Here is a 26,094-nt window from a genome sequence, read left to right on the forward strand (position 1 = left end):
CAAAACAGAGATCAACAAATACCCGAAGAAAAACACAAAATGTTGGAGTAACTCAGTGGGGCAGACAGCATCTCTTCAATTTGAAGAAGGATCCCGAACCGAAACATCGCCCATTCTTTCTCTCCGGAGATGCTGCCTGTCCCGCTGAGTTAATCCAGCATGTTGTGTCTATCTTGGGTGTAAACCAGCATCTGCAGTTCCTTCCTAAACAAATACCCGTATAATTAAGGGAAATTTAGGGATATGAGGATATTTCAAGAAAATGGAGCAGGCAGGAAGCGTTCTGATGCTGGATTTCGACCCGAAACGGGCGTTGCTCGATCTGCTGAGCTCCTCCAGCAGATTGTTTGAAGGGGGTAGAAAGCCAGCGATAGACTAGAAGTGGAAACAAGGAACTGCAGGTACTTGTTGACACAAAGTCCTGGAGTCATTCAACGGGCCAGGCAGCATACCTGGAGAACATGAATATGTGACGTTTCGGGTCGAGACCCTTCTTCTTCCACGATTATGGTGACTGGCAGGGCGGGCCGGAAGGGCCGAATAGCCAACTCCTACCGATTTTTGAATCAAAGTATGAAAGCTCCTCTAGTTATCAATTAATAATTAATCTTGAAACAGCGATGTTTAATTCACAATCGCCACCTAAAAAAAGAGCCACGAGCAAACCTTCCAGATTCCAATAGCATTTTTAATTATAACACGTGTCCCCTTTATTTATTATGCATTTCAGTTCCTCTGCTATCCACAAGTCTCAGAAGGAAGGCGAGTCACCGTGAGCTCGCTCGCCAGGGTCTCTCAGGGAAGGCCATGGGAGTGATCGACCGCTGGTGTGCGAATCAGTCCCTCTGGCGGTCGGCGGCTAGGTGGCAGCACGACCCAGGCTAGTGAAACACTGGAGATCAAAGATCATACTACACCTCAGTGCATTGGATAACGCATGAGTGGCGAATCTTGCTCCACTATGATATTTGCTGGAGATAGACACAAAAAGCTGGAGTAACTCAGTGGGACAGGCAGCATCTCCGGAGAGAATGAATGGGTGACGTTTCGGGTCGAGACCCTTCTTCACATCAGCACTGGGCTTGTTCTGCCGTGGTCTTGTCAACCGAGGTCACATCACGGAAAGGACGTCCTCGTGAATCAATGGGATAGGATAATAAGTTAGTTGTCACGTTGTATTAAATGAACATTATTATTATCTTAATGTATTATGCTTCGTCTTTAGATAACCTATGATGGTTTCCGATGCACGTTGTATAATGTATTGATTGGGAGATGTGTGTTAAAATCGGTGTGAGTTCCAACAGTGTTGGAGTAACTCAGCGGGTCAGGCAGCATCTCGGTAAAATATGGATGGGCAACGTTTCGATTCAGGACGCTCCTTAAGATTGATTGTAGTAGAGGGGAGAAAGCTGGAAGAGAGGTTGACAAGGTTTGGCAAGTGATAGGTCAATACGGGCGAGCAGATGGTTGTACAAAGGCTAGATATGAAAAGTGAGAGATAAGGAGCTAAGGATAGATAAAACGCGAATGTGTGGTCAGAGGAAGGAATATAGATAGAAGGGGAAATGCAGAGAGGGGGCGCATCGGGTGGGGCACATGGAAAAGATGGGGGGAGGTTATTTGTAAGTTAGTTGTCTAAAATTAAAGAATTAAATGTGCTGAACAATGTCCAGTTCATACAATTTCTCTCCCCGTCCACTCCCACCAATATTTCTCACACTGGCTTCACATTTCGCGCCATTTCCATCATCTCACACTTTTTGTCTTTTCATCTCTGGCTTTTGTCCATCCATCTACCCATCAAAGCTCCCCTCACTTGTATCCAAGATGTATATGAGTCGTTGTTCCTGAAATTCACTCCGGCAACACGATGGATGGTTACTCTCCGTACCACCGTTGATACCCCGTCACTTTGGTCGCCCACTGACCTACAGCGAACGAGGAGGGATGCCAGCCTAACGCTGGACACTGACATTATGTTCGGGCCATAATGGGCACGTCTTTCCAGTGGCTGCTGTCAGTGAATTTAGCCATGCCCGTGTAAACTCGGCGTAGATCTAGCGCTGCTTACGAATGGGCCCAAGAACCAATAAAGAAAACAGGTACAACCTGTTAAGCAAAGATCCTATAGCGGAGCTGGAGTAACTCAGCGGAACTATAGGATCTTTGTGTTTAAGAGGGAACTGCAGATGCTGGAGAATCGAAGGTTACACAGAAAAGCTGGAGAAACTCAGCGGGTGCAGCAGCATCTATGGAGCGAAGGAAATAGGCAACGTTTCGGGCCGAAACCCTTCTTCAGACGGATCAATAGGATCTTTGTTGTTAAGTCCCTCGGTTTTACCATCAATTACTATCAATAGATATGGACAAGCAGTAACTTCTAGCCTTGCAAGTGTTGTCCACGCCTCTTAACTATCTGCATATCCTTTCTTTCATCTCTCGATTTCCTTGATCGATGGCTCAGTCAGCCCGTAGATATAAAGCAGTTACCCAGTAGACTAGGGAGTGGACGAAGGAGCTTCCCCAGGGTGTGAGTCCGGCAATCGGAGCGGAGAATCGAAAGCACTCACACTGAGATCCAACGCTCAGTTGCCCCACTTCCCAGGCATCACCCCCTTTCTTAACTCGGTGACCCTCGCTCCCCACACAGGTAGGTTGAACTATTTAATACAGGAAATGACCGAAAGTAATCTATACTAAAATAATATTAAACGAGAAGTGGGGGGAGTGAATAACCCGAAGTTATTAGTGAAAAAATCATTACTAACTTGTTCATCATTTGGTTGATTTTTATTTTGTGAAACAAAAAATGTAAGTGATCGCTAGGAGGACATGGAGTATCTAGAAAACTTTTGTAAAACACCGGAAGCTAATGATTTAACTGGAGAGTCTGCTGTTTTTTTTTCTTAAATGACGAAGGTCAAGGTGAAAAAACACACTTCTGAAACTACCAACATTTTTGGCAATTGAACAATTCCGATTCGAAATTTAATTCGTATTTATATATAGAAACATAATGAGATCCCACCCCCTGTTTTTCATTCTTCCTGATGGGTCCCTCCGTTTCTGGCCATGTTTGTAATCTTGCCCAGTTATTTATTCTCCAAGTGTACCGCGGGGGGCGACAGGCTTTTGTCAAAGTCTAGAGCCCGTTTTACGCCTCACCCGATTTTACTCGCGGTAATATTAAAAAGGAACGTTTCGACTCTCGCCCTCCCCTTTCCTGCCTGGCCAAATAAACGAGGTTACAGTGGGGGGCACAACATTGTGCGCGTGGAAAGCCGGGGAGGGGGAGGGGGGGGGGTCGAGGAGTTTCGATACGGAGGGTGTAGAAAGCAGAAAGGGAGGTGAGGATGGTGGGAGAAAAATGAGATGGGCCGAGGAAGTTGTAGAGAGAAGGGAGATGTGAAGGGGAGATGTTTGGTGAAGGAAGAGAATGCGCGACAGTTGAAGAAGAGAAGGGAAGATAGAAGACATGGATCAGTAGAGGAGTGGGGACTGTTGATAAGTCCGAGAAAGTTCAGTTAAGAACCTCTTCCCGTGCCAAGGTTTAGTCGTCATGGAATCGGGGACAAAACGATTGAAGGAGAAGATCAAGGAGAAGTTGCCAGTGACGGGGCCACAAGCAGAAAGCATCTCCGAGCTGGTACGCTGGTACTGTTTCAATACTAACACCCACGGTTGCCGCAGGATTGTGGTGTCTAAAGGCCGACTTCGCCGGCTCATCTGGCTGGTGCTGACCTTTGGTGCGGTGGGTATCATTATTTGGCAGTGCGCTCTCCTCATCGCCTCCTACTACACTGCTTCCGTCACCATCACCGTCCAGTTCCAGGAGATGACCTTCCCCGCCGTCACCATCTGCAACATGAACCCATACAGGTTAGTTCCTCATGACTAACACACGGACACGCTCAGTACAAAATAAATCCCATATTGTTCCTCAGCAGGATCTCCCAAAGCCAAAGTAGTCGCTATTGAAGTGGAGTTACTGTTTAAATTGCAATACCAGGCAACTACATAGTAAGATACCAGAAGATCACAGTGGGTGGTGGGTTTATAGAATAAGCAGCCTGGGGATAGATTCAACAAATGCTGGAGTACTTCAGCGGGACGGGCAGCATCACCGGAGAGAAGAAATCGGTTCCCTTCCCTTCTCTCCAGAGATGCTGCCTGTCCCGCTGAGTTACTCCATCATTTTGTGTCTATCTTCGGTTTAAACCAGTATCTGCAGTTCCTTCCTACGCAGTTAAGTTACCTGGCGAAAATTGTGATGCAGGTACAACAGCAACACGTATACTACATTTGGACAGGTACATAGATAGGAAAAGTTTAGATGGATACGGCAGGACGCGGCTAGCGTAGATGGGGCATCTCAGTAGACATTGGCAAATTGGGCCGAAGGACCTTTTCTATGCTCTATGATTCTAAATGACATTGAAGCAATATTGGTTCAACCCTGGATGTTTTTAAGGCAGATATAAATAGATTCTTGATCAGTACAGGTGTCAGGGGTTATGATGAGAAGGCAGAAGAATGGGGTTCAGAGGGAAAGATAGAACAGCCATGATCGAATGGCGGAGTAGACTTGCTGGGCCGAATGGTCTAATTCTGCTCCAATCACTTATGAACATTTGAGCTTTGTTGGTCATCTATTACGGGCTCTGATTTGTCCTGGCCCTTTCCCACGTCCAGTCCCCCACTCCCCCTCTACTTTCAGTCTGAAGAAGGGTTCCGACCCAAAGCGTCACCCATCCCTTTCCTCCAGAGATGCTGCCTGACCCACTGAGTTACTCCAGCATTTTGTGTCAATCTTCAGTATAAACCAGCATCTGCAGTTCCTTCCTACACACATCTAGTAATATGTCTCAGTTACATTGGTTGTCGGATAAATGTTAACCAAAATACTGGCTAACTCCATTGGTCATCTATAAAACAGGCCACGGACTGTTCTAGACCTATCTAAGGGGCCAAACATTCTGGTGCCTTGGCCGATCAACAAAATCTTGCTGGGCTTTTTATTCTCCCGAGCTGTGACTTCCCAGTGAACACAAATACTGAAGTGACGTCAACCATCGCACCACGCGCAAAATTAATTTTCAGTAAATTTCACGAAAAAATAAATGCTATAGTTTATCAACTTGGATTTACTGGAGACTGTTTCTCTGAACCCGGGCTAATTAAAGGGCATTCTCAATGGGTTCGAAGGCTTCCGTAACCTCACATATGCCCGCACTGTATTGTCCATGGACCTCAGGGTCACTCTGTTTCCACGCCTCGGGATTATTCCATGATATTGCGCGTCTCACATTTCGCTGCTCACTACTGCTTTGGGGAGGTCATCTAATTGCACACCAGATTTTATCTGCCTTTACTTGAACTTGAACGTCAAAATGTCAGTGCACCGCAGGCTTCGCCAACGTACAGGCACTGAGAAATGACACGGAATAACTCAGCGTGTAATAGCCCTGCACCACGGTACGAGTTCATTCCAAGAGCTCTCCCGAGTTTAAAAAAAATCAAACTCGTGGTAAGCACGGAGAATGAACGTAGCGGGTACGTCGGAGCTCGGGTACGTCTCTCAGTGGCAACGGCAGGTACTCGGGAAGACTCGCTAACGGCAGGTAAACGGGAAGACTCGTGAATATTTTTCAACATGCTGAAAAATGTCCGCGAGAGCCCCGAGTACCGACGAGTGGCCATTACCGTAAATCTCCGACTTCGGATCAGGGCAAACTCGGCAGAGCTCTTGGAATGAACTCGTACCGTGGGACAGGGCTTTCAGGCAGCGTCGCTGGAGAACATGGATAGGCGACTGAAGTTCGACCCGAAACATTACCTATCCATGTTCTCCAGCGATGCTGCCTCATCGGCCGAGTTACTCCAGTGTTGTGTGCATTTCCTTGGTAAACTAGCATCTGCAGTTCCTTGTTTCTATGGTCATTGTGAGATAGCTTACCCCCCCCCCCCCCTCTCCCGAATAGCCTGGCTGTGGTCGTCCCGGAGACGGTGTCCATTTCCAGTCTCGACCCCCACCCCATTATACACACACACCCGCACACACAGAATCCGGGAACATTCTCATGCAGCTTAAAGAGTGACTTTTTAATAGTTGAGCGAACACATCACACACGCAGGAACTGGCACCACGTCAAAATTGATTGGGCAAACTGAAAGTATATTGTTGAAAAAAAATGGCCCCATTGTGTGTAGGTTAGTGCACGGGATAATCGCTGTCGGCGCTGACTCGGTGGGCCGAAGGATCTGTTTCCGCGCTGTATCTTAAACTCTTCAATACACGCGCAGATCACAGTATAACTATTGCCACTTCCCGTAGTTTTGCTCCTGTCTCTCTGCAGATACAATGAAACGAGACATCTCCTTGAGCAACTGGACCGGGAGACTCTGATCGCCATCAAGGAACTTTACCGCTCCTCGAACAGCCCCGATAGCAGGCTGGCCCGAGCTCGGCGAGACGCCGCCGAGGGGCCAGAGACCGGGTTGTTCCGCACCATCCCGCTGCTGCGGATAGAAGTTAGTCCGGGTTACACCATCCTGTCCGACCTGGTCACCAAGAGTCACCGCAGATACAACGGGACATTCAGAACCCGATCCGTCCCGGGGATCCGCACTCTGAACCGAGCCAAAACAATCGGCTTCAAGCTGGTGAGTTTGACCACTCAGACGCTGATGGGTGAGTGGAGACCGGGATATACACTGGGTCTACTTTGGGTGCCGGGAGCCGGTGAGAACATCTTGGAGATTCAGCTGTAGTTTAGTTTGGTTTAGAGATACAGCATGGTGTCAGACCCTTCGGCCCACTGAGTCCACATCGACCACCCACCCGTTCACACTAGATCTATGTTATCCTCCATTCTCACCCACTCCCTACAACACTAGAGACAATTTACAGAGACGAATTAACCTACAAACCAGCCAGTCGTTGGGATGTGGGTGGAAACCGGAACACCCGGAGGAAATACAGGCGGTCACACAGATAATAGCACAAACAGATAATAGCAGCCGAGGTCAGGATCGAACCCGGGTCTCTGGCGGTTGTATTACAAGTCCCCCGAGCGAGGGGCGACTTATCTGTCGTTTCCCTCTCTGTGACAGTGCGAGAAGAAACACGACGAGTCCACCTGCGACATCTACACGTTCAACTCGGGCACGACCGCCATCCAGGAGTGGTATCGGCTCCACTACCTCAACATCATGGCGCAGGTGCCCGAACAAACCAAAGTGCAGATGGGTTACTCCGCCCATGACCTCATATTGTCCTGCTCATTCCAGGGACAGCGCTGTGATTCAAGGTCAATACAAACTGGTGCAATGTGTGAATACACTTAATATAATACATATATATACTCAACTGTAACTAATCAAGAAATGCACATCTGTGGGAAATGTTGCTTTATGGGTTAGCATCGGTCCAGAATGTCCATAAAGGTGTGAGGCAGAGAGAGAGAGGGAGAGAGGAAGATGTGCTATCAGGTGGAGTACCTACCAGAGTAAACCCTGCCTCCTCCTTCCTGTGGCCCACCTATTTCTTCCCTTCCCCTCCGCCTAAATTCCTTCCTCTTGCTTCACTATTCGCAACTTTTCAATCCTATCTCACACATTCTGTTTTGATCTTCGCCCTTTGTTTCAACCATCTGCCAATCAAAACCCTCTTTGCCTATCAAAAACCCCCTGTCAACCTATTACCTGCTATGCCTTGCCCAGCCTCTGCTCTTTTCCAGCTTTCTCCTCCCCCCCCCCCAAAATCTGTCACAAGGGTCCCAAAACGTCACCCAACCATGTTCTTCAGAGATGCTGCTTGACCCGCGGAGTTACTCCAACATTTTGTGTCTTTCTGTGAAAACCAGCATCTTCTGCAGAGGAAATAAACTCACTTTATTAACACCAACAAATTACATTACCAACCCAGACACTCCAATTAGGTATCCTATCAATCTATTGCACCTTTGGGGTAGCTGCACATTTTGTAAAGAGAATATTCCAAGGCCGATATCCCAATGTGAATCTTTCGGATAATCAACCTTATCTGACCAGTTGGCCCTACCTATGGTTCCTCCTGAAATATTGTAGTTTCAGCGGTCTCACTTAGTCCGGTGCAGTGATCAGCTGTGTCTCCCTATCTCAGGAACTTTCGCCTGATGCATCATCCCCTGCACGGAAACTGCTTCACATTCAACAGCGGAGAAGGCAGCAGTGCTCTGCGGACCAACAGCGGAGGCAGTGAAAATGGTAAAGTGAGGGCAGCATTCTGAAAGGTCAAAGACAGACACATAGAGCTGGAGTAACTCAGCTGGTTAGGCAGCATTTCTGGAGGATATGGATAGGCGACGTTTCGAATTGGGGCCATTCTTCAGTGCAGACCTAAAATGGTGTCTATCTACGTTGTCCTTGAGATGCTACCCGACCAGCTGAGTTACTCCAGTACTTTGTGTCTTTATTTTGTAACCCAGCATCTGAAGTTCCATGTGTCTAAAACCCAAAGACAACTTGCCTTCAACTTATTTTGTAGATGGAATTAGTATAAATGGTTACTGATGGTCGCCACTGATGGAGGACCTGTTTCTATGCTGTAGTTGTGATTCTAAACATTTCATTGGCCCACTACAGCATTTTGATCTTCAAACCGCTTGGGTGAAGCTTACTCTTTACAATGGTCTTCCAATTGGGATTTAAACTTTACTGGAGGACTTTAATAACTTTTCCGCACTACTCTGGATCCCCCAGGTGATATTTGCCCCTTTCGATGGAGAAGAGTCCTTTCCCTGGTTTCTTGGATGGAGTTCATCCATCACGCTGGATACCTGGGTGGGTTTATACTTTAATGTGGTTCCTCGGGATGAGACATTACACCTTCTTCAGATTATCACATTGTGCTTTGCAAAGAAAATAGGAGCAGGAGAAGCTCCTACCTGCACTTGGATCCAGCGTAAAATCCAGGCAGCATCCAAATGCTCAATAAATTGAGGTGCAAAGGACTGCAGATGCTGGAATCTTGAGCAAAACACAAAGAGCAGGATTAGCTCAGCCGCTCAGGCAGCATCTGTGGAGGGAATGGATCAGCAACTCTTCAGGTCTGGACCGTGTAGATTGAAGAAGTGTCTCAACTTGAAATGTCACCCATCCATTACCTCCACACATGTTGCCTGATCTGCTGAGTGCATCACTCTCTATAATATTACTACAGCTAATCTCGTGCTCTGCTTCTGTCCTCTGGTCTTCAGCATCCCCCTAATTTTAATCTGACTCTTCCTTCATTGGGTTCTGATGAGAAATCAACCACCCATACCACATCCATGATTCAGAAGTCCATGGGTTCATGTCCAACAGAGATCTTAACCCATCATCCAGGTTGACATCCCGAGTATAGTGAGAGAGAGAGTGTATTGTAGGGGCTGGAATGTCAATCTTCCAACCTTCCAATGTCAATCTTCCTATGCAAATATTTGGTTGCTGCCATTACTGCCTACAACATAACTGAGTAGAGTGCTCTGTGACCTACTCAAAGATGACTTTCCTCTTCTGCTATTTCACAGGCCTGAAGATGACTCTGCACATTAACAAGAATGAGTACAATCCATATCTCGCCACCTCAATGGGTGCTAAAATTGTCGTTCATGATCAGAATGAGGAGCCCTTCATTGAAGATGTGGGGATCGAGATTCAGACTGCAACACACACGGCCATTGGGCTTGACTTGGTACTCCTCCCAATGGGAAATTCTCCATCCATAGCTAGACAGAGGGTATTAAACGTAACACAACAGCTGTTAACTGAGGTTCAATATACCATTACCAAACAGTAGTGTTCAACAAGGTCAATTTTGCAGAGTGGCTAAAAATATCAGCAAGGAAAAGGGAAGGCCTTGTAGTCACCAGGCCAAGGATTCTTTAGGGAACTGACAATACCACAATGGTGCAAGTTGGAAAAAAAATATTTATTAAAATTAAGAAGAGAACACAAAGGGAGAAAAATGAAGCAATAAATACCAGTGGTCATCGCTCAATGGCTTTGCAGATTGAGACAGGCGCAAGAGACAAGGAGATGCTTTGGGAGATGGATGGTTGGAGGTATAAAGTAATTAGGTGAGGTTATGAGTTATTGTGATAATTGTGAACTGAAGTTTGCTGGAATACAGTGGTGAGATCCATTGTGTGCATTGTGGCCACAGAGATAGTAACAGAGGCAGCAAAAGGGCAAACTATAACAGGTAGTCTTCAATACATGTAAATGTGATGTGCTTTATGTTGGATCTGAAATAGAATACAGTACATTCATAATGATGAGAAGCTATAGGTAATGGATGTTCAGGGATATGAAGGTTATTGTCATTCATGCCTGCCGCACCAGGGATTTGAAGTTAGACTGTAGCTGTATGATATTGTAGTGGGAGTATTGTGCGCATTTCTAAGCACCATGTTGAGAATGCATATAAATATTACCTTAGGTAATGTCATGTTATTAAAGAACACAACTATATTCTGCATTATTTAAATAATTTGGGAGTATCTAATTAAAGTTTTCAAGAAATTAAACAGAATTCAGAAAGGTGGATAGCTAAAGCTATTTCTGTCCATTTGCGAGCCTAGAACTAAGGGGCTTTAGCCTAAAAAAATTGAGATGGACAATTGAGATACATTTGTACATGCAGAGCATAATGGTAACTCAAGTGGCAGCTGACTACATCAGTTGTATATTTTACATCTAAAGTTGATAGATTTTTATTAATCGCTGTAACTTGGGAACATGGAGGACATGGAGGACATGGAGGACACGGAGGCATATTTGAGTTGGATCACAGACCACTGGTTGGAATGATTGACAGGACAAACTCGAGGGGTTAAATAGCCCATACTTGTTCCCATGTTCTGAACGTAGGTAGAGAAGTGGGGAGACGGAGGAAAAATGGTGCCTAAGGTAATATTTATATGGATGCATCTGAAGAAGGGTCTCGACCCGAAACGTTGCCAATTCCTTCTCTCCATAGATGCTGCCTCACCCGCTGAGTTTCTCCAGCATTTTGCGTCTACCCTAGAGAAGTGGGGAAATGTTGCCTGGATGAGTTTTCAAGAAGGTGGGAGATGATCAATGGGTGGAAGTGAGGATGAGGTAGCTGGATGGGTGAGGTTGAGATATGGGGAAGGTGACAAGTCAAATTCAGATCTGTTGCACGATGATTTTATGTTGATAACTTAGTTGAATTGAATTGAATACGTTATAGTCACACGTGACAAGTCACAGTGAAATCCTTTGCTTGCATACCCAAGGTATGCAAATAGTCACTGATAAAGGGCGCTTACAAAGTTACAAACCCGCCCCTCCTCCATGCCAGGTCCCCTTTGTTCTTCCCCCCGTCCCCCCCCGTCCCCCCCCTCCCCCAATGGCAGTCCCCCCATGCTGGGTCCACCTTTGTTCCTTCCCTCGGCAGCGGCATCCTCACCTCCACATGTCCATCCTCATCCATCAGTCAGTGCCATCACCGACCGACACACCAACCTGTCCACTAACTCTGCCCGTCCTCTATGGTCACCTCCGTGGCGCCATGTCACCTCAACAGTTGCTTCATTCCGTGTGCAAACGCAGAATAGAGTTTTAAATACCTGGTGATGTGAAAACAGTGCACGGGATACACAAAACAAAACAAAATCTTCACTGATTGCAAGGCTTTTTTTGGGGGGTGTGGGGTCCTTGTCTGTCACTCGCCGTTGAGCTTTCTGCAGACTCTTGCTATTGCATTTCCTTGCCTTTCAACTAATACTCCTTGTTGGCGTTTCAGACTGTATTGCAGAGGCTGAGTAGTCCATACAGTGGCTGTACAACAGACGGACTCAACGTGCCTGTGGCAAACCTCTACAACAAAGCCTACTCTTTGCAGGTAAGGCATTAATGCAACCTTAAGAATAAGATTCTTTAGTTTCTGAAGAAACATCCTAGGTTGAAACATTCTGTCAATTTCTCTCAACAGTCGTGCCTAACCCACCGAGTTCCTACAGCAGTCTTCTTTGTTTTGCTCAAGATTCCAGCATTTGCATCGTGTCTCCATTGCAAATTTATATTGGAAAGCAAGAGCAGATTAACCCAGCTAATTCCCTTTGTCCACACAGATGTGTCTGCACTCATGCTTTCAGATGGAAATGGTTCGATGCTGTGGGTGTGCCCACTATGAGAAGCCGCTGCCTGCAGAAGCGGAGTACTGCGACTATACAAAGTACCCAGGCTGGAGTGAGTTCGCACTTGCTACTGATAAATATCTTTAGTTTAGTTTAGTTTAGAGATAGCCATACCTTTTTCCCGGTGGGGGAGCAGAGGAGTGGCCAGGGTGCAACTTGTCCTTGATTATGCTGGTATGCTGCCTTGCTGAGGCAGCGTGAGGTGTAAATGGAGTCAATGCAAGGGAGGTTGGTTTGTGTGATGGTTTGGGCTGCGTCCAACACATGCTTCTTGAAACAATGTAACAGAATCATAGTGAGTATGTGGCCGCCATGGGCAGCAAATTTTAAAATATAAATAAGTAAATAGAGCCCAAAACATTGTGATGTGTGAGTATTAAAAATAAAGTTACCCCTGACTGAGACTGGACTAAATGCATAAGGTGAAAGACATAGTGGTCAAAGATGATGCACAGAAAATTAAATTACTTTCATCCAAATCTGACAGAAATAGATGTAAGTGGGGTATGGGACAAGGAGACAAAGCAAAATGGGGCAACTCACGAATAAATTGAGCAAAGCACTAATGCTGGAGTAACCCAGCGGTTGAGGCAGCATCTGCCTGATGGGGGAAGGAACAAAGGAGGACTCAGCATGGGGGGAACGCCGTGAGGGAGGGGGAAGAACAGTGGGGGGTTTGGTGTGTGGGGGGGGACACAGTGATGGTGGGGGGCAGAACAATTCTTCTTCTTGCATATGGTATGCACAGCCTAAAGTTGTAGGACAACTTGTCCTATTTGATCTTATTTGATTGTGCACGCCAGGTAGATTGTGGCGACTAATTGCATATCTTGGGTATGCAAGCAAAGAATTTCACTGTGACTTGTCACGTGACAATAAAATATCAATTCATTCATTCATCTGTCGTGGGAGTAGTCAGGTGACGTATTGTGTCAGGAACCAAAACATTGCCTATCCATTCCCTCCACAGATGCTGCTGAGCCACTGAGTTACTCCAGCACTTTGTGTTTTGTTCAAGAATCCAGCATCTGGAGCTCCATGTGTTTCTAATGAGTACATTGTTTTGTTAAAGTTTGTATCTTTTCATCGCAATGTTGCTGCCGTCTTGATTGGTTTGGCTGTCAACTGTCAAATGAACCAATTCTTTCAAAGCTTTCGATCATGCAAAACTCGACATTCAAACTTGCTTTTTAAACTGCTGTGTCAATGGAAATGACATCCAAGAATGCTGAAGAGATTGTTTGACAACAAGTCAGTGTACTTACTCGCAAACGTTCAGTCATATTCTATTAACACCAACCACTGCTAAACTCAAAGTTAATGTCAATAGCCGATGACCAGTGAAAGAAAAAGTAGAGGTCATCACTAGTGCTCCAAAGCCTGAAAAATATATCAAAGGGTATTCATAGGCATGGTGCATTGGTTGCAATGTCAAAAATGCAAGACATACTTAACAAAATACATTTTCCTTATAAAGATAGTCAAGAGAAACTCATCAATTTTACTTAACAATCATGCAGTTATGGACAAATTAGGAAGCAAGCACAAGGAATTGCATATGAAATCAACAAATTCTGTTAGTTAGTTGCTGTTGATTTAAAAAATGGTGCATAGGATAATGTATTATTAAGACCTGAATATGCTGTTACCTGTATATGTGTTTGCGTGTTAAGTGTAATCTGATAAAGCACTACTTGGTGATTTGGAAACCCCCAGAGGACCAGCATCTGATTCATCAAGAAGGACATTACCATTGGCGACTACCTATGTCAACCTACATCAACCGGCGACAGGTATCGGCGACTGAAATGGCTTCAGTTGTCGCCGACAGAGTCGTTGCCTATTGTAGCTTGTCGCGGGTGGACATAGGTTGACTTTGGTTGTCGTAGGTTGTCGCCTGTGTGGTCATAGGTTGTCATATGTGTGGTCGTAGGTGGACGTCCTAATGGGTTGCCGGTTGTCGGTAGCTTGCCATAGCTTGATGTCAACTAGGTGGTAGGTTTTCGTAGCTTGTTGTAGGGGCAGTCACCGAAACAATCGCCTAAGTGGGACAGACCCTTTAGATGGTTCTTATTGTATTAGAAGTTTTTCTCACAAAGCCAAATGTGATGCTAGGGGGAAGAGGTGAAAACTGTGCAGAAAAACAAACCATTTCACAAGAATATTTTGCTCACCGACAAACTTCATCAAACCGGGTTGTAAGTGTTCAAGTTAATATAGAAGTCAACAATAATTCTATGAAATTTCATTTTCTTATTCAGTACATATTTCTTATTTTCCACATTCATCAGAATACTTTGGTTACCAATAGTCATCTTTTGGTTACCAGTGAACATTTGGAACCATTGAATCAATGTTATAACTGATATAGATGCATGTATCAGCATGATGAGCAAACAAGCCATGAAGAGGTTTTCACATCCACTTGCCCCTCTCCCATCAGGAAAAATGGTACAAAAATTTGAAAACGCAAATCTCCAGATTCAGGGACTGTTTCTTCTCAGCTGTTATCAAACAACTGAACTCTCTTCTTACCAGCTCGAGTGTGGTCCTGACCATCCATCCAGCTCACTTAAGACCTTTGAACTATCTTTAATCGGACCTTATCTTGCACTAAATGATATACCCTTTATCCTGCATCTGTACAATGCGGATGGCTTGATTGTAATCATGTATAGTCTTTTCGTTGACTGGATAGCACACAACAAAATGCTTTTCGCTGTACCTCGGTACACGTGACAATAATAAACTAAACTAAGACTATGTTCTCAGCAAAAAGGTGCCATCATTGACAATTCTGGAAATGTTTCAATCATAAATGACTTTTAAAACCAAGAGTGACAACACATCATTCTATGTTATCTCAGATGACCATGATAGATATTCAATGCAGTATAAATCATTCACATTGTAGGGGTCACCGACAGTGAACCACGTCAGTTCCGAAGGAATGGTTCCAGAATAGAATATCAGTTACATGAACACAAAACTGACACAAGGTGAAATTAAAACAGCTACAAATCAAGGTACTGTCCAAACCCTACGGATAACAACAACTCAGATATGTTTTTGTTTTCCTACAGTTTCCTGCTATTATAGACTGCGCAACCAATTTATTCAAGAGAAACTGGCTTGCCAGAAGATTTGCCCACCTGCCTGTCAGTAAGTTCCTCAGACCTGATAATCCTGTTTACTCCATCAAGATACCTCAACGAATGAAAAGGATTTCCCACCATTTGTACTTGTCTTTTTTTTTTTTTTTTTTTTATATTTTATTTTATTAGAAGTAAGCACAGTCATATGGCACCAAAGTGCCTAATATATATTTTCATAATACATTTTATGTACAACTTCTTTTTTTTTGTTACATTGAAAAAAGATGAGAATAAGAAAAAGAAGTTAGATAGTAAAGGATAGAAAAATGTGAAATATATAGTGTGTGAAGAAAGAAAACGAGTAAATGAAGAAAGTTGAGAGAGAAAATAGTGAAAAGAAAAGGAGATCATTATTTATAGTCTTGACCAACCCTCGTCCAGTCCTGAAACAGTTATTTTTTACAATTGTGTTGCACCATATGATTCCAAAAAAACGACGAATGGAGACCAACTCGTTATGAATTGGTCTGATTTATCCATTAGGAGGAATCGCATTTCCTCAAGATGAGCGGTGTCCAACATACTTGCAATCCACATTTTAAGCGTTGGTATTGATGTACCCTTCCAAAATTTAAGTATTAATTTTTTTGCTATTATTAAACCATAATTAAGGAATAGATTTTGAGACGCGTTCAATTTATTCCCATCTTCCATTACACCAAATATAATCATTTCAGTATTAGGTTCCATTCTTGTCTTGAATAATTTTGTAAGTATTTCAAAAATATCCTTCCAAAATCTATAAAGTTTTATGCAGGAAACTAAGGAGTGTGTTATAGTTGCCTTTTGGGCTAGACATTTATCACAAGTGGCGGATATATTTGGATAAAATTTGTTCAATCTTGTTTTTGAATAATATAATCTATGTACAATTTTAAATTGTATTAGATTATGTCTTACATTAATTGAACATTTGTGAATATATATCAGGTATTTTTCCCATTTAACCTTCGTAATTTTTATCATTAATTCCCGTTCCCACTCTTCTCTAAGTACCTCTGTCGATGGTAGGTCTATGTTTAGAATACTATTATATAAATGTACTTGTCTTTTGCTCAGCATTTGTTACAGTCAAAATACAATCCTTGAGCATTTTGTCAATGTGTTTCATATAAAACAACTGCTTATAGACCCCTTCTAATCCTTCTCCTTCCAACCTTTTCCAGCCCTGTTTGGTCTTTTTTTCCAGTCGCATCCAGTAAGCTTCCTACTTCAAGGCTGTTGTTGATGTCCAATTCATTTATATTTGTGATGGAGCTGGTGGTACAAGCAAGAATCCCAGTTATTTGTTCAAACTTTGCAGTCTTGAGTTGATCAGTGCCAACCCCCCTAGACCTATTGTCAAGTCTTTGTCCATCCCTGTGGACATGGCATCCCGTTGGATGAGCTGCCCAAGCAACACTGACTCCTCTGGGACTAAATCTGGTTAGCGCTGGTCATTCTAGAACACAGGTCTGCAACCCAAGAACCAATCCCACTGAATGGGGTTTTCATTTCATTTTAATGTTCAGTCTGTTTCAACCACCCTCGAACAAATGTCCAAACTCTGGATGCTCTAGATGTTGTATCCCATTAATGCTGATTCTTCTGGCATGACATAGGAAACATTGTGGGCCATTATAAGGGGGTAAATGTAATTCCCCAGTAACCACAATCTAATCAATGTTGGTCCCATTGTAACCAATGCCTAATTTTTCAATTTTCGCTATGTTTATGCGTTAATAAATCGGACATTGACCTGTGGATTTGAATTCTTTCGCCACAGTTCCAAGGAATGGACAATGACACTCAGTATTGCACAGTGGCCCTCAACACCATCTGAGGTGAGTAGCATCATCCAGGAGATATCTGATACGTCATAATGGGTTCAAGATGGCGCCGGTGTGTGTGGCTGCTCGTCTGTCGCTCTGTCTGTGTTTGGTGTTTTTCTTTTGCACTATACAGCTGAAGTCTCTGCTGGTGTACGACCGTCATTCCCTTTTAGACCTTCGGCATAATGTCGGTACGTTTGTCCACCATGAATATGAACATAGCGCCTTGCCCCCGTTTTTATCCGGAGCCCCGACCCACCTGGACTGGGCCTGGCCTCGAAGGAAGCGTCGCCGACGCCGTGGAAAGCGCAGCGGTCGTCTGGTGAGTTTTAGGCTGGATGCGCCCGGGCGCAGCCGTCAGCGGCTCCCTTGTCGGCGACTTCTCTGTGGACTTCGTTTTCGGGGTCTCCAGCCCGGGGTTCCTCAACCTCCAGAGGGCACAGAGCGCTGCCTGCGCTGCCTGCCTGCCACGACCCGGAGAACTGGCCCGACGCGCTGCCTCGGAGGGGAGGGGGGCAGCCACCAGGTGAGCTCGCTTCTACGGGATCTGCTGCCCGGCGCTCCTCAGCTGCTACCGGACCATCCCCTCCCGGAAGATGCAGAGCGCTGCCTACCTGCTGCGGCCCGGAGTACGGGCCCGACGCGCCGCCTCGGAGGGGAGGGGGGCAGCCACCAGGTGAGCCCGCTTTTACGAGGTCTCTTGCCTGGCGCTTCTCAGCTGCCACCGGACCATCCCCTCCCGGAAGATGCAGAGCGCTGCCTACCTGCTGCGGCCCGGAGAAGTGGCCCGACGCGCCGCCTTGGAGGGGAGGGGGGCAGCCACCAGGTGAACCGGCTGCTTCAGGCTGTTCCTTTTTCTCCCCCCTTCCCCCCCCCCCCACCCTCTCGGATACGATCTGAGGCTGCAGCGGGACCTTTTCCGCTCCCCCTGCTCCCCTCGGCCTCGCCATCGCGGGGTGAACACCCGGAACCTGCGGACACTGCCCCGGGCTTCCAGTTCTGCAGACCTAAAGAGTCCATCCCCTTCCCGGGTTGGCCTGGTGAATGCCAGATCGCTGGCTAATAAAACTTTTATCTTGAGGGATTTCTTCCTCTCCCGAGACCTGGACTTCCTCTGGGTGACAGAGACTTGGATCGGTCCTGGTGAATCCAGCACTTTTGTTGAACTTCTACCGGCGGGCTGCTCCTATTTCAACACGCCGCGGATGTCGGGCCGTGGTGGTGGAACTGCAGTCGTTTTTAAAAGCAATTTTAAATGCAAACAGTGCACTACGTTATCAACTTTTTCCAGCTTTGAAGCTACTTTGGTTGAGGTGGGTCGCCCTGGCACGGTGCTGTGTGGTGTCATCTACAGACCCCCCAAATACCATAAGGACTTTGTGAGTGACTTTTCTGAGTTTCTAGCTGGGATTATACCCAACTATGACCGTATCCTCTTGGTTGGGGACTTTAATATTCACGTGTGCTGTCCCGATAAACCGTTGACGAAGGACTTTTTAAATCTTATTGATTCTTTTAATTTTGCACAGTGTGTGTCTGGTCCCACACACGAACAGGGACATACATTGGACCTTGTATTATCTTATGGTTTGCCTGTGTTAAACTTGGAGGTCTGTGACAGTATGTTTTCTGATCACATGCCGGTAATATTTGATGTTGGTTTCTCCAGTGCTGCAGTTAGACCTGTTGCGTCTGCCCGGCGCTGTCGGACCATTAACCCCTGTACTGCTGGCCAGTTCTCTACCGCCTTCAATCAGCTCTGTGCCCCCTCTGCGTCAGTTTCCATCGGTACGGAGGAGATTAGTTCTTGGTTCCACTCTTCCTGTAGAACTATTCTCGACTCTGTGGCCCCATTAAAAACTTTGCAGGCCAGAGCTAAACCCGAGCCCTGGTTCTGTGACGCAACTCGTACAGCTCGACGGGAGTGTCGCAGAGCTGAGCGAATGTGGAAGAAGGACAGGCTAGAGGTTTCATCGCAAATCCTAAAGGACAGCTGGCGAAACTACCAAAATACTGTTAAAGAGGCAAAAAGATATTATCTCTCTAATATAATAGTGTCTAAGCGCCACGATCCACGTGCGTTATTCAAAACTATTGATTCTGTTTTAAACGCCCCACAGCCTGTCTGCCTGGAAGCATCGCCCGAATTGTGCAACGACTTCCTGCACTTCTTTATAAACAAGGTTGTTTCTATTAGGGCTCTTATCTCAGCTCCTGCCTCAGACCCACCTGTTCTGGCCCCTTGCCGGGTGGCATTTGATAAGTTTGCTCCCCTGACGCTGTCGGGTCTAGAGGATGTGGTTACCCATATCAAGCCATCGGGTTCCCCATGTGATGCTGTCCCTCCTCTTCTTTTTAAAGAGGTCTTCCCGAGCATAGGGCATTCGGTCCTTGCCATCATAAACAGTAGCTTGTCTTCCGGGGTTGTCCCCATAAAATTTAAACATGCTGTAGTGCAGCCATTACTCAAGAAACCAGGCCTGGACCAGACTGTCCTGGCCAATTTTAGGCCAATCTCAAAGCTGCCATTTATCTCGAAAATCATGGAGAAAGTAGTTTATGCCCAGCTGAAACTCTTCCTGGATGAGCACAACATCCGGGAGGTCTTTCAGTCTGGTTTCAAGGCTATGCATAGCACAGAGTCGGCTTTGCTAAGGGTCTCTAATGACATCCTCCTGGCAAACGACTCCGGTAATTATGTGGTTCTTGTCTTGCTGGACCTATCTGCCGCCTTCGACACTGTGGACCATGGAATATTAATTTCCCGATTACAGCAACAAGTGGGCATCTGTGGCAGTGCCCTGGGATGGTTCAGGTCCTATCTGGCAGATAGAACCATGCGTGTAAGCCTTGGTGGCCTTGAATCCTCCTCTGCTCCCTTGGCATATGGGGTTCCACAGGGCTCAATTTTAGGCCCCCTGCTTTTCTCCCTTTATCTACTTCCACTGGGCTCAATTTTAAGAAGGCATGGCATCTCCTTTCACTTTTACGCGGATGATAGTCAGTTGTATATGCCACTCAGGAAAGAAGATAATTATTCCCTAAAATCACTTCTGTCTTGTCTTGAGGACATTAAGTCCTGGATGGCCTTAAACTTTCTGGGACTTAACAAAAAAAAGACGGAAGTGATTTTGTTCGGCCCTAATGGCTGCCGTGAACCTCCCTCTGTTGACTTGGGTCCACTTGCAGTGTTTGAAAAGCCAACAGTTTTAAACCTGGGTTTTATGATGGACAGTGATTTTAAATTAGATAAGCAAATAGGCGCAGTGGTTAAGTCCAGCTTCTTTCACCTAAGGAAGCTGGCAAAGGTGAAGCCTATTCTGGAGCGGCAGCATTTTGAAACAGTAATCCATGCCTTTATTACATCTCGGCTGGATTACTGTAATGCGCTCTACACTGGAGTCTCGCGAGCTTCGTTGGCGCGTCTCCAGTTGGTCCAAAATGCTGCCGCTCGCCTTTTAACCGGAACTCGAAAGAGGGAGCACATTACCCCAATTTTGGCCTCCCTTCACTGGCTTCCAGTGCACTTTCGAGTTCATTTTAAAATTCTTTTATTTGTTTTTAAATCTTTGAATGGCCTCGCCCCGCCTTACCTCTCTGAGCTGCTCCACCTATATGCTCCTACCCGGTGCCTCAGGTCAGCGGATCAGCTGCTCCTTGAGGTACCAAGGTCTAAGCGGAAGCTCAGAGGGGATAGAGCCTTTTCTGTTGCTGCACCGGCACTTTGGAACACCTTGCCGCTGCAGATCAGACAGGCCCCTTCACTGTCCATCTTTAAATCCTCCCTAAAAACGCATTTTTATTCAATGGCTTTCGACACTGGCTGAGACTTTGTTCCTGTTTTAGTGCTTTTAATGTCTTTTAATTTTTTACTGTTTTTATAGTCCTGTCGTTTTAATGGTTTTAGTTTTGTGATAACTTTTTGTTGATTTCCACTGTACAGCACTTTGTGGTAACTGATGTTGCCTAAAAGTGCTTTATAAATAAAGTTATTATTATTATTATTATAATACGTAGAGGTCATCACGCCTGCTTGAAGGGGTAAACTTGGTGGGCAGACATGTTGTGCGTAGAAATGCAATGGTGCACTCATTCACAAGTGCATGTAGATCAGATGAGATTGGGTCAGTTTATTCTCATATAAAATGGGATGTAATCAAATTCCTTGTTCTTATGAAGATCACCAAAGCAAACAATAAACATACAGTAATAAAAAATAAACAATAAATACCATGACGAGTGCAAACAGCAGCATGGAATAAGCTTATAGTGCAAAATCCGAGTATTGCATAAGGATATTCAAGTACAATTAAAGATGATGGCACAGTGAAGCAGCGGTTGCACCAGAGACCCGGGTTCGATCCCGATTACGGGTGCTGTGTGAATGTTCTCCCTGAGACCGCGTGGGCTTTCTCTGGGTGCTCCAGTTTTCACCCACACTCCAAAGACGTTACTTGGTTTCAGTAAAATTGTAAATTGGCCCAGGTAGACAAAAGTGCTGGAGAAACTCAGCGGGTGCAGCAGCATCTATGGAGCGAAGCGAATAGGCAACGTTTCAGACCGAAACCCTTCTTCAGACCAAATTGTCCCGAGTGTGTAGTGGACGGGATGATCGTTGTCCAGCGCGGACCCGGTGGGCCAAAGGGCCTGTTTCCGTTCTGTATCGCTGAAGTCTAAAGACTAAAGTCTGCAATGACGAACAACCACTAAAGATAGAGTTGGAAAATGGGTACCTGCATGGTTAATCAAGTCAGCCACACCCAGACACATTAACACAGAGTTGCTGATCCACTGCTATTTGCACATTCCCAGGTGCATATTAACACAGACAAACCTGCTCTTGTGTATTTTCCAGGACACAATTTTGTGAATTATTTTTTTTTTCAGTGAATTTGCAAATGAATTAAGTTGGCACGGCCCTTACTCGACAGTATAGAGGGAGGAGAGCCAGTCAACCGATCAATGGAAAGAAAGATTTAGTCTTATCCATCAAGATCTTTGATGCATGTTGTATGATGGAATTTTCTCATACCATTGTCCTTCCTTAATAGGAGTGGATCCTTCATCTACTGAACTGGGAAAATGGGCTTAATGGAAATAAGACACTGAAAAGGTAATTTATGTTTTGATAGCCTGCTAATTTCCTATTGATATGGGATTTGCTTCATAAAGGTGAGATCCCTCTGAGGTACATTTGATAAGAACAACTAGGAGATTCAGGAACTAATTGACCACAAATTCAAAGGGGTTCTAGGATCGGTGACCACCACATCTCCCAGGACGAAAAACAAATCAGCTTTATAAGCAATTGAGGGCTGTGTTACAATTAAATATAGAACCAATGGAAAGAGCAGGACCAGAAACTTGTGAATAATCACATTTGCAAATTCTAGCTGTCGGCCAATTACCCAGGAGTTAAAAACAAAAGAGGGCAGGGGAGCAAACAGTGTCCATTGGAAGGAGACCTTATAGAATTTCTCAATTAAGAATCTACTTTGCCATAAGTCGCTATGACTTCTATTCCAAACAGTTCAACCTTGGCACCAGCCCATTGTCTGCAGGTCTCGTTGGATTCATCAGTATCTCTGGAGAACTGGAGCGCAAGCAAGTCATTCTTAACTCCAGGAATTGCCTCAGATAAAGACCCTATGAGAGCCCAGATAGTAATTATGTGTGAACAGTTCCACTTTCCCAAGATTATACTCACGCACCAGGCAGCAGAACTCTTGTTATCTAAGAGATCAGGGCACACAGTGGCATGGAGGTAGAGTTGCTGCCTTACAACATCAGAGTGATCCTTGCTACAGGTGCTGTTTGTATGGAGTTTGTATGTTCTCCCTGTGACCGCGTGGGTTTTCTCTGGATCCTCCGGCTTCCTCCCACACTCCAAAGACGTCCAGGGTGTGTGTGTGTGTGTGTGTGTGTGTGTGTGTGTGTGTGTTGTGTGTGTGTGTGTGTGTGTGTGTGTGTGTGTGTGTGTGTGTGTGTGTGTGTGTGTGTGTGTGTGTGTGTGTGTGTGTGTGTGTGTGTGTGTGTGCGCGCTTGTGAATATGTGTATTCATACACACTGAACTTTTTTCTCTATTATATTGATTACAGCATACTATGTTTACATATTCTGTTGTGCTGCTGCAAGTAAGAACTTTATTGTTCTATCTGGAACATATGACAATAAAACACTCTTGACCCTTGAGATTAATAGCCACATGACAAGAAAGATAAGAGACACAAATAGTGCAAAAATTGGTTTGGTCGATCAGGATTCTGTATGGATCTCAGTAAAGAAAGCGAATGGTATGTTAGCTTTCATTGCAAAAGGATTTGAGTATAGGAGCAGAGAGGTTCTACTGCAGTTGTACAGGGTCTTGGTGAGACCACACCTGGAGTATTGCGTATAGTTTTGGTCTCCAAATCTGAGGAAGGACATTATTGCCATAGAGGGAGTGCAGAGACGGTTCACCAGACTGATTCCTGGGATGTCAGGACTGTCTTATGAAGAAAGACTGGATAGACTTGGTTTATACTCTCTAGAATTTAGAAGATTGAGAGGGGATCTTATAGAAACTTACAAAATTCTTAAGGGGTTGGACAGGCTAGATGCAGGAAGATTGTTCCCGATGTTAGGGAAGTCCAGGACAAGGGGTTGCAGCTTAAGGATAAAGGGGAAATCCTTTAAAACCGAGATGAGAAGAACTTTTTTCACGCAGAGAGTGGTGAATCTCTGGAACTCTCTGCCACAGAGGGTAGTTGAGGCCAGTTCATTGGCTATATTTAAGAGGGAGTTAGATGTGGCCCTTGTGGCTCAGGGGATCAGGGGGTATGGAGAGAGAAGGCAGGTACGGGATACTGAGTTGGATGATCAGCCCATGATCATATTGAATGGCGGTGCAGGCTCGAAGGGCCGAATGGCCTACTCCTGCACCTAATTTCTATGTTTCTATGTTTCTATGGGGAAGAATAGGGAGGAATCTGATCCATTGTGAATCCGTGTAATGTTTTTGAATGAGATTGTACATCTGCAGTGCAGCTATTAAACAAATTTCAAATCTACTTCATTGGCTGTTACGTGGTTTGTTACACACTGAGGTTATAAAAATCACATAGGAACTCATGTATAGGAAGGAACTGCAGTTGCTGGTTCACACCGAAGATAAACACAAATACTGGAGTAACTCAGCGGGACAGGCGGAATTTCTGGAGAGAAGGAATGGATGACATTTCAGTTCGAGATCCTTCTTCAGATTGAAGAGATGCTGCCTGCCCCACTGAGTTACTCCAACATTTTGTGTCTACCAATGCTTTCACCTCTCTCCAACGAGAGCGAACACTTCTCCAACGACAATGTCGACCCGAAACCTCACCCATTCCTTCTCTCCAGAGGTGCTGCATGTCCTGCTGAGTTACTCCAGTATTTTGTGTGTACAATAGGAACACAAATCATTTGCTGAGATTCCATGCCAGCGGAAATATTGTAGAGATTTTTGGATTTAAGTTTAGGGTTATGTATATTGTTAGCTCATTCAATGCAGTATGTTTCATAGCCTTATTTGCAACAAAGTACACAGACATTGCTGGTTTCATGATCTCATTTCCATTCAACAGGGATGAGCTAGCCAGCCTGGCCATCTTCTACAGAAGTCTCAATCTGAGGAACATTACCGAGACAGCTGAAAATAATGTAAGTTTGAGGTTTTCTATGACATTACATGGGTGTAGGCAAGCACCCCCCCCCCCCCCCCCCCCCCCCCTACCCAACCCCCCCCCCCCCCTTGTTCTCGCCCCCCCACACCACTAGGTTCCCCTTTGATCTTGGTGCCCCCACCCTCTGGATTCCCTCATCCTCCTGCCCCCCCTTCGTTCCCCCTCAGTTCTCAACAATGAATAATTAGTATTTGCTAGGACTTAGACAGCTTAATTATTCAAGGCGAACCTGCTCATTAACATCAAAACATCACTTGGCTGGGGCCAAGCAAGCTCCATTCATAAAGTAGGTTAGACCGTGCCATTTGTATGTACCTCGTGTTATCATGTGGTCTCCCTGGGCAGCAAGCCTCACAGTGGATCGTTGAGAAAGACACATAACTACAGTCGCCTGTTAATGTCCTGTCTAAATTCCACATTCACTGATACAGTTCACTTGTAGTAAGTGGCCATTCAAAAAAACCCTGTGTTATTTACTATAATTTGATAAAAAACAAAACTCATTTAGTGAGTCATGAAATCGAAAAAGAAACAGCACGGGCAGTAGGCAGGCAATGTCACAAAGGACAGTAGGGTGCAGGATTCAGGCCAGTGTCTGGCACCAAGTCCTGTTTGGAGTTCACTTCATGTGTAGGGATCCTGGACGTGCTAATGCCTCTCTCTACCTGTCTTGTTCTAGATTGTCACCTTACTGTCAAACTTTGGGGGGCAACTGAGCCTCTGGATGAGCTGCTCCGTTGTTTGCATTATCGAGATCATAGAGGTGTTCTTCATCGACATGTTCCTGATCGTGGCACGGAAAGGGGTGCGGACGGCACGCAAGTGGTGGTGGAGGGAGACAGAAGAGGGGGAGCCCCCTGCAGACGGCAGCACAGATCATGGGTCTCCAGTCTTCCTTAACGACGAAGACCCACCGACCTTCAACGCTGCGCTCCAGCTTCCTCGCGCTCGCGCTCACGCCCCGGACATGCTGCCCCCTACCTATGAAACGCTGAGGATACACAAAGATTTCCTCATAGACACTCCGGCTGTGGTGTCCAGCATCGCATGGGTGTCTGAGGACGTCAGCAGCCCAGTAACACAACAGGACATTGAGGGGGAGAAGTGAATCAATGCAGGATGTACAAGCCAATTCATTGTTAGCAAACTAGAATAACCCAGTAACTCAGACCAAATGCCAGAAACTACGATGTTTTCTCATTTTTGTGATCTTATCAGGAATAAACGCTATTTCAAGTC

General features: G+C 45.4%; 1 protein-coding gene across 5 annotated transcripts; it reads left to right on the plus strand.

Annotated features, from left to right (window-relative positions):
* The first annotated feature begins 1,027 nt into the window (after nucleotides 1-1,027).
* Nucleotides 1,028-26,094, plus strand: LOC129706795 (amiloride-sensitive sodium channel subunit gamma-like). 5 transcript variants are annotated; one of them, XM_055651286.1, is made up of 13 exons: nucleotides 1,028-1,160; nucleotides 3,552-3,882; nucleotides 6,360-6,666; nucleotides 7,117-7,313; nucleotides 8,147-8,250; nucleotides 9,555-9,763; nucleotides 11,795-11,893; nucleotides 12,123-12,240; nucleotides 15,272-15,350; nucleotides 17,109-17,166; nucleotides 22,206-22,267; nucleotides 24,757-24,832; nucleotides 25,535-26,094. In XM_055651286.1, the coding sequence occupies exons 2-13, from the start codon at nucleotides 3,563-3,565 to the stop codon at nucleotides 25,961-25,963; spliced, it is 2,058 nt and encodes a 685-aa protein (XP_055507261.1). In that variant the 5' UTR covers nucleotides 1,028-1,160; nucleotides 3,552-3,562; the 3' UTR covers nucleotides 25,964-26,094. The 5 variants fall into 5 exon arrangements, with proteins under 5 accessions (XP_055507261.1, XP_055507264.1, XP_055507260.1 ...); XM_055651285.1 differs by lacking the exon at nucleotides 1,028-1,160 and adding an exon at nucleotides 2,336-2,653; XM_055651287.1 differs by lacking the exon at nucleotides 1,028-1,160 and adding an exon at nucleotides 2,336-2,653 and having other exon boundaries at nucleotides 3,558-3,882.

Source organism: Leucoraja erinacea, chromosome 20 (assembly GCF_028641065.1).
Source record: "Leucoraja erinacea ecotype New England chromosome 20, Leri_hhj_1, whole genome shotgun sequence".
Classification (NCBI taxonomy): domain Eukaryota; kingdom Metazoa; phylum Chordata; class Chondrichthyes; order Rajiformes; family Rajidae; genus Leucoraja; species Leucoraja erinaceus.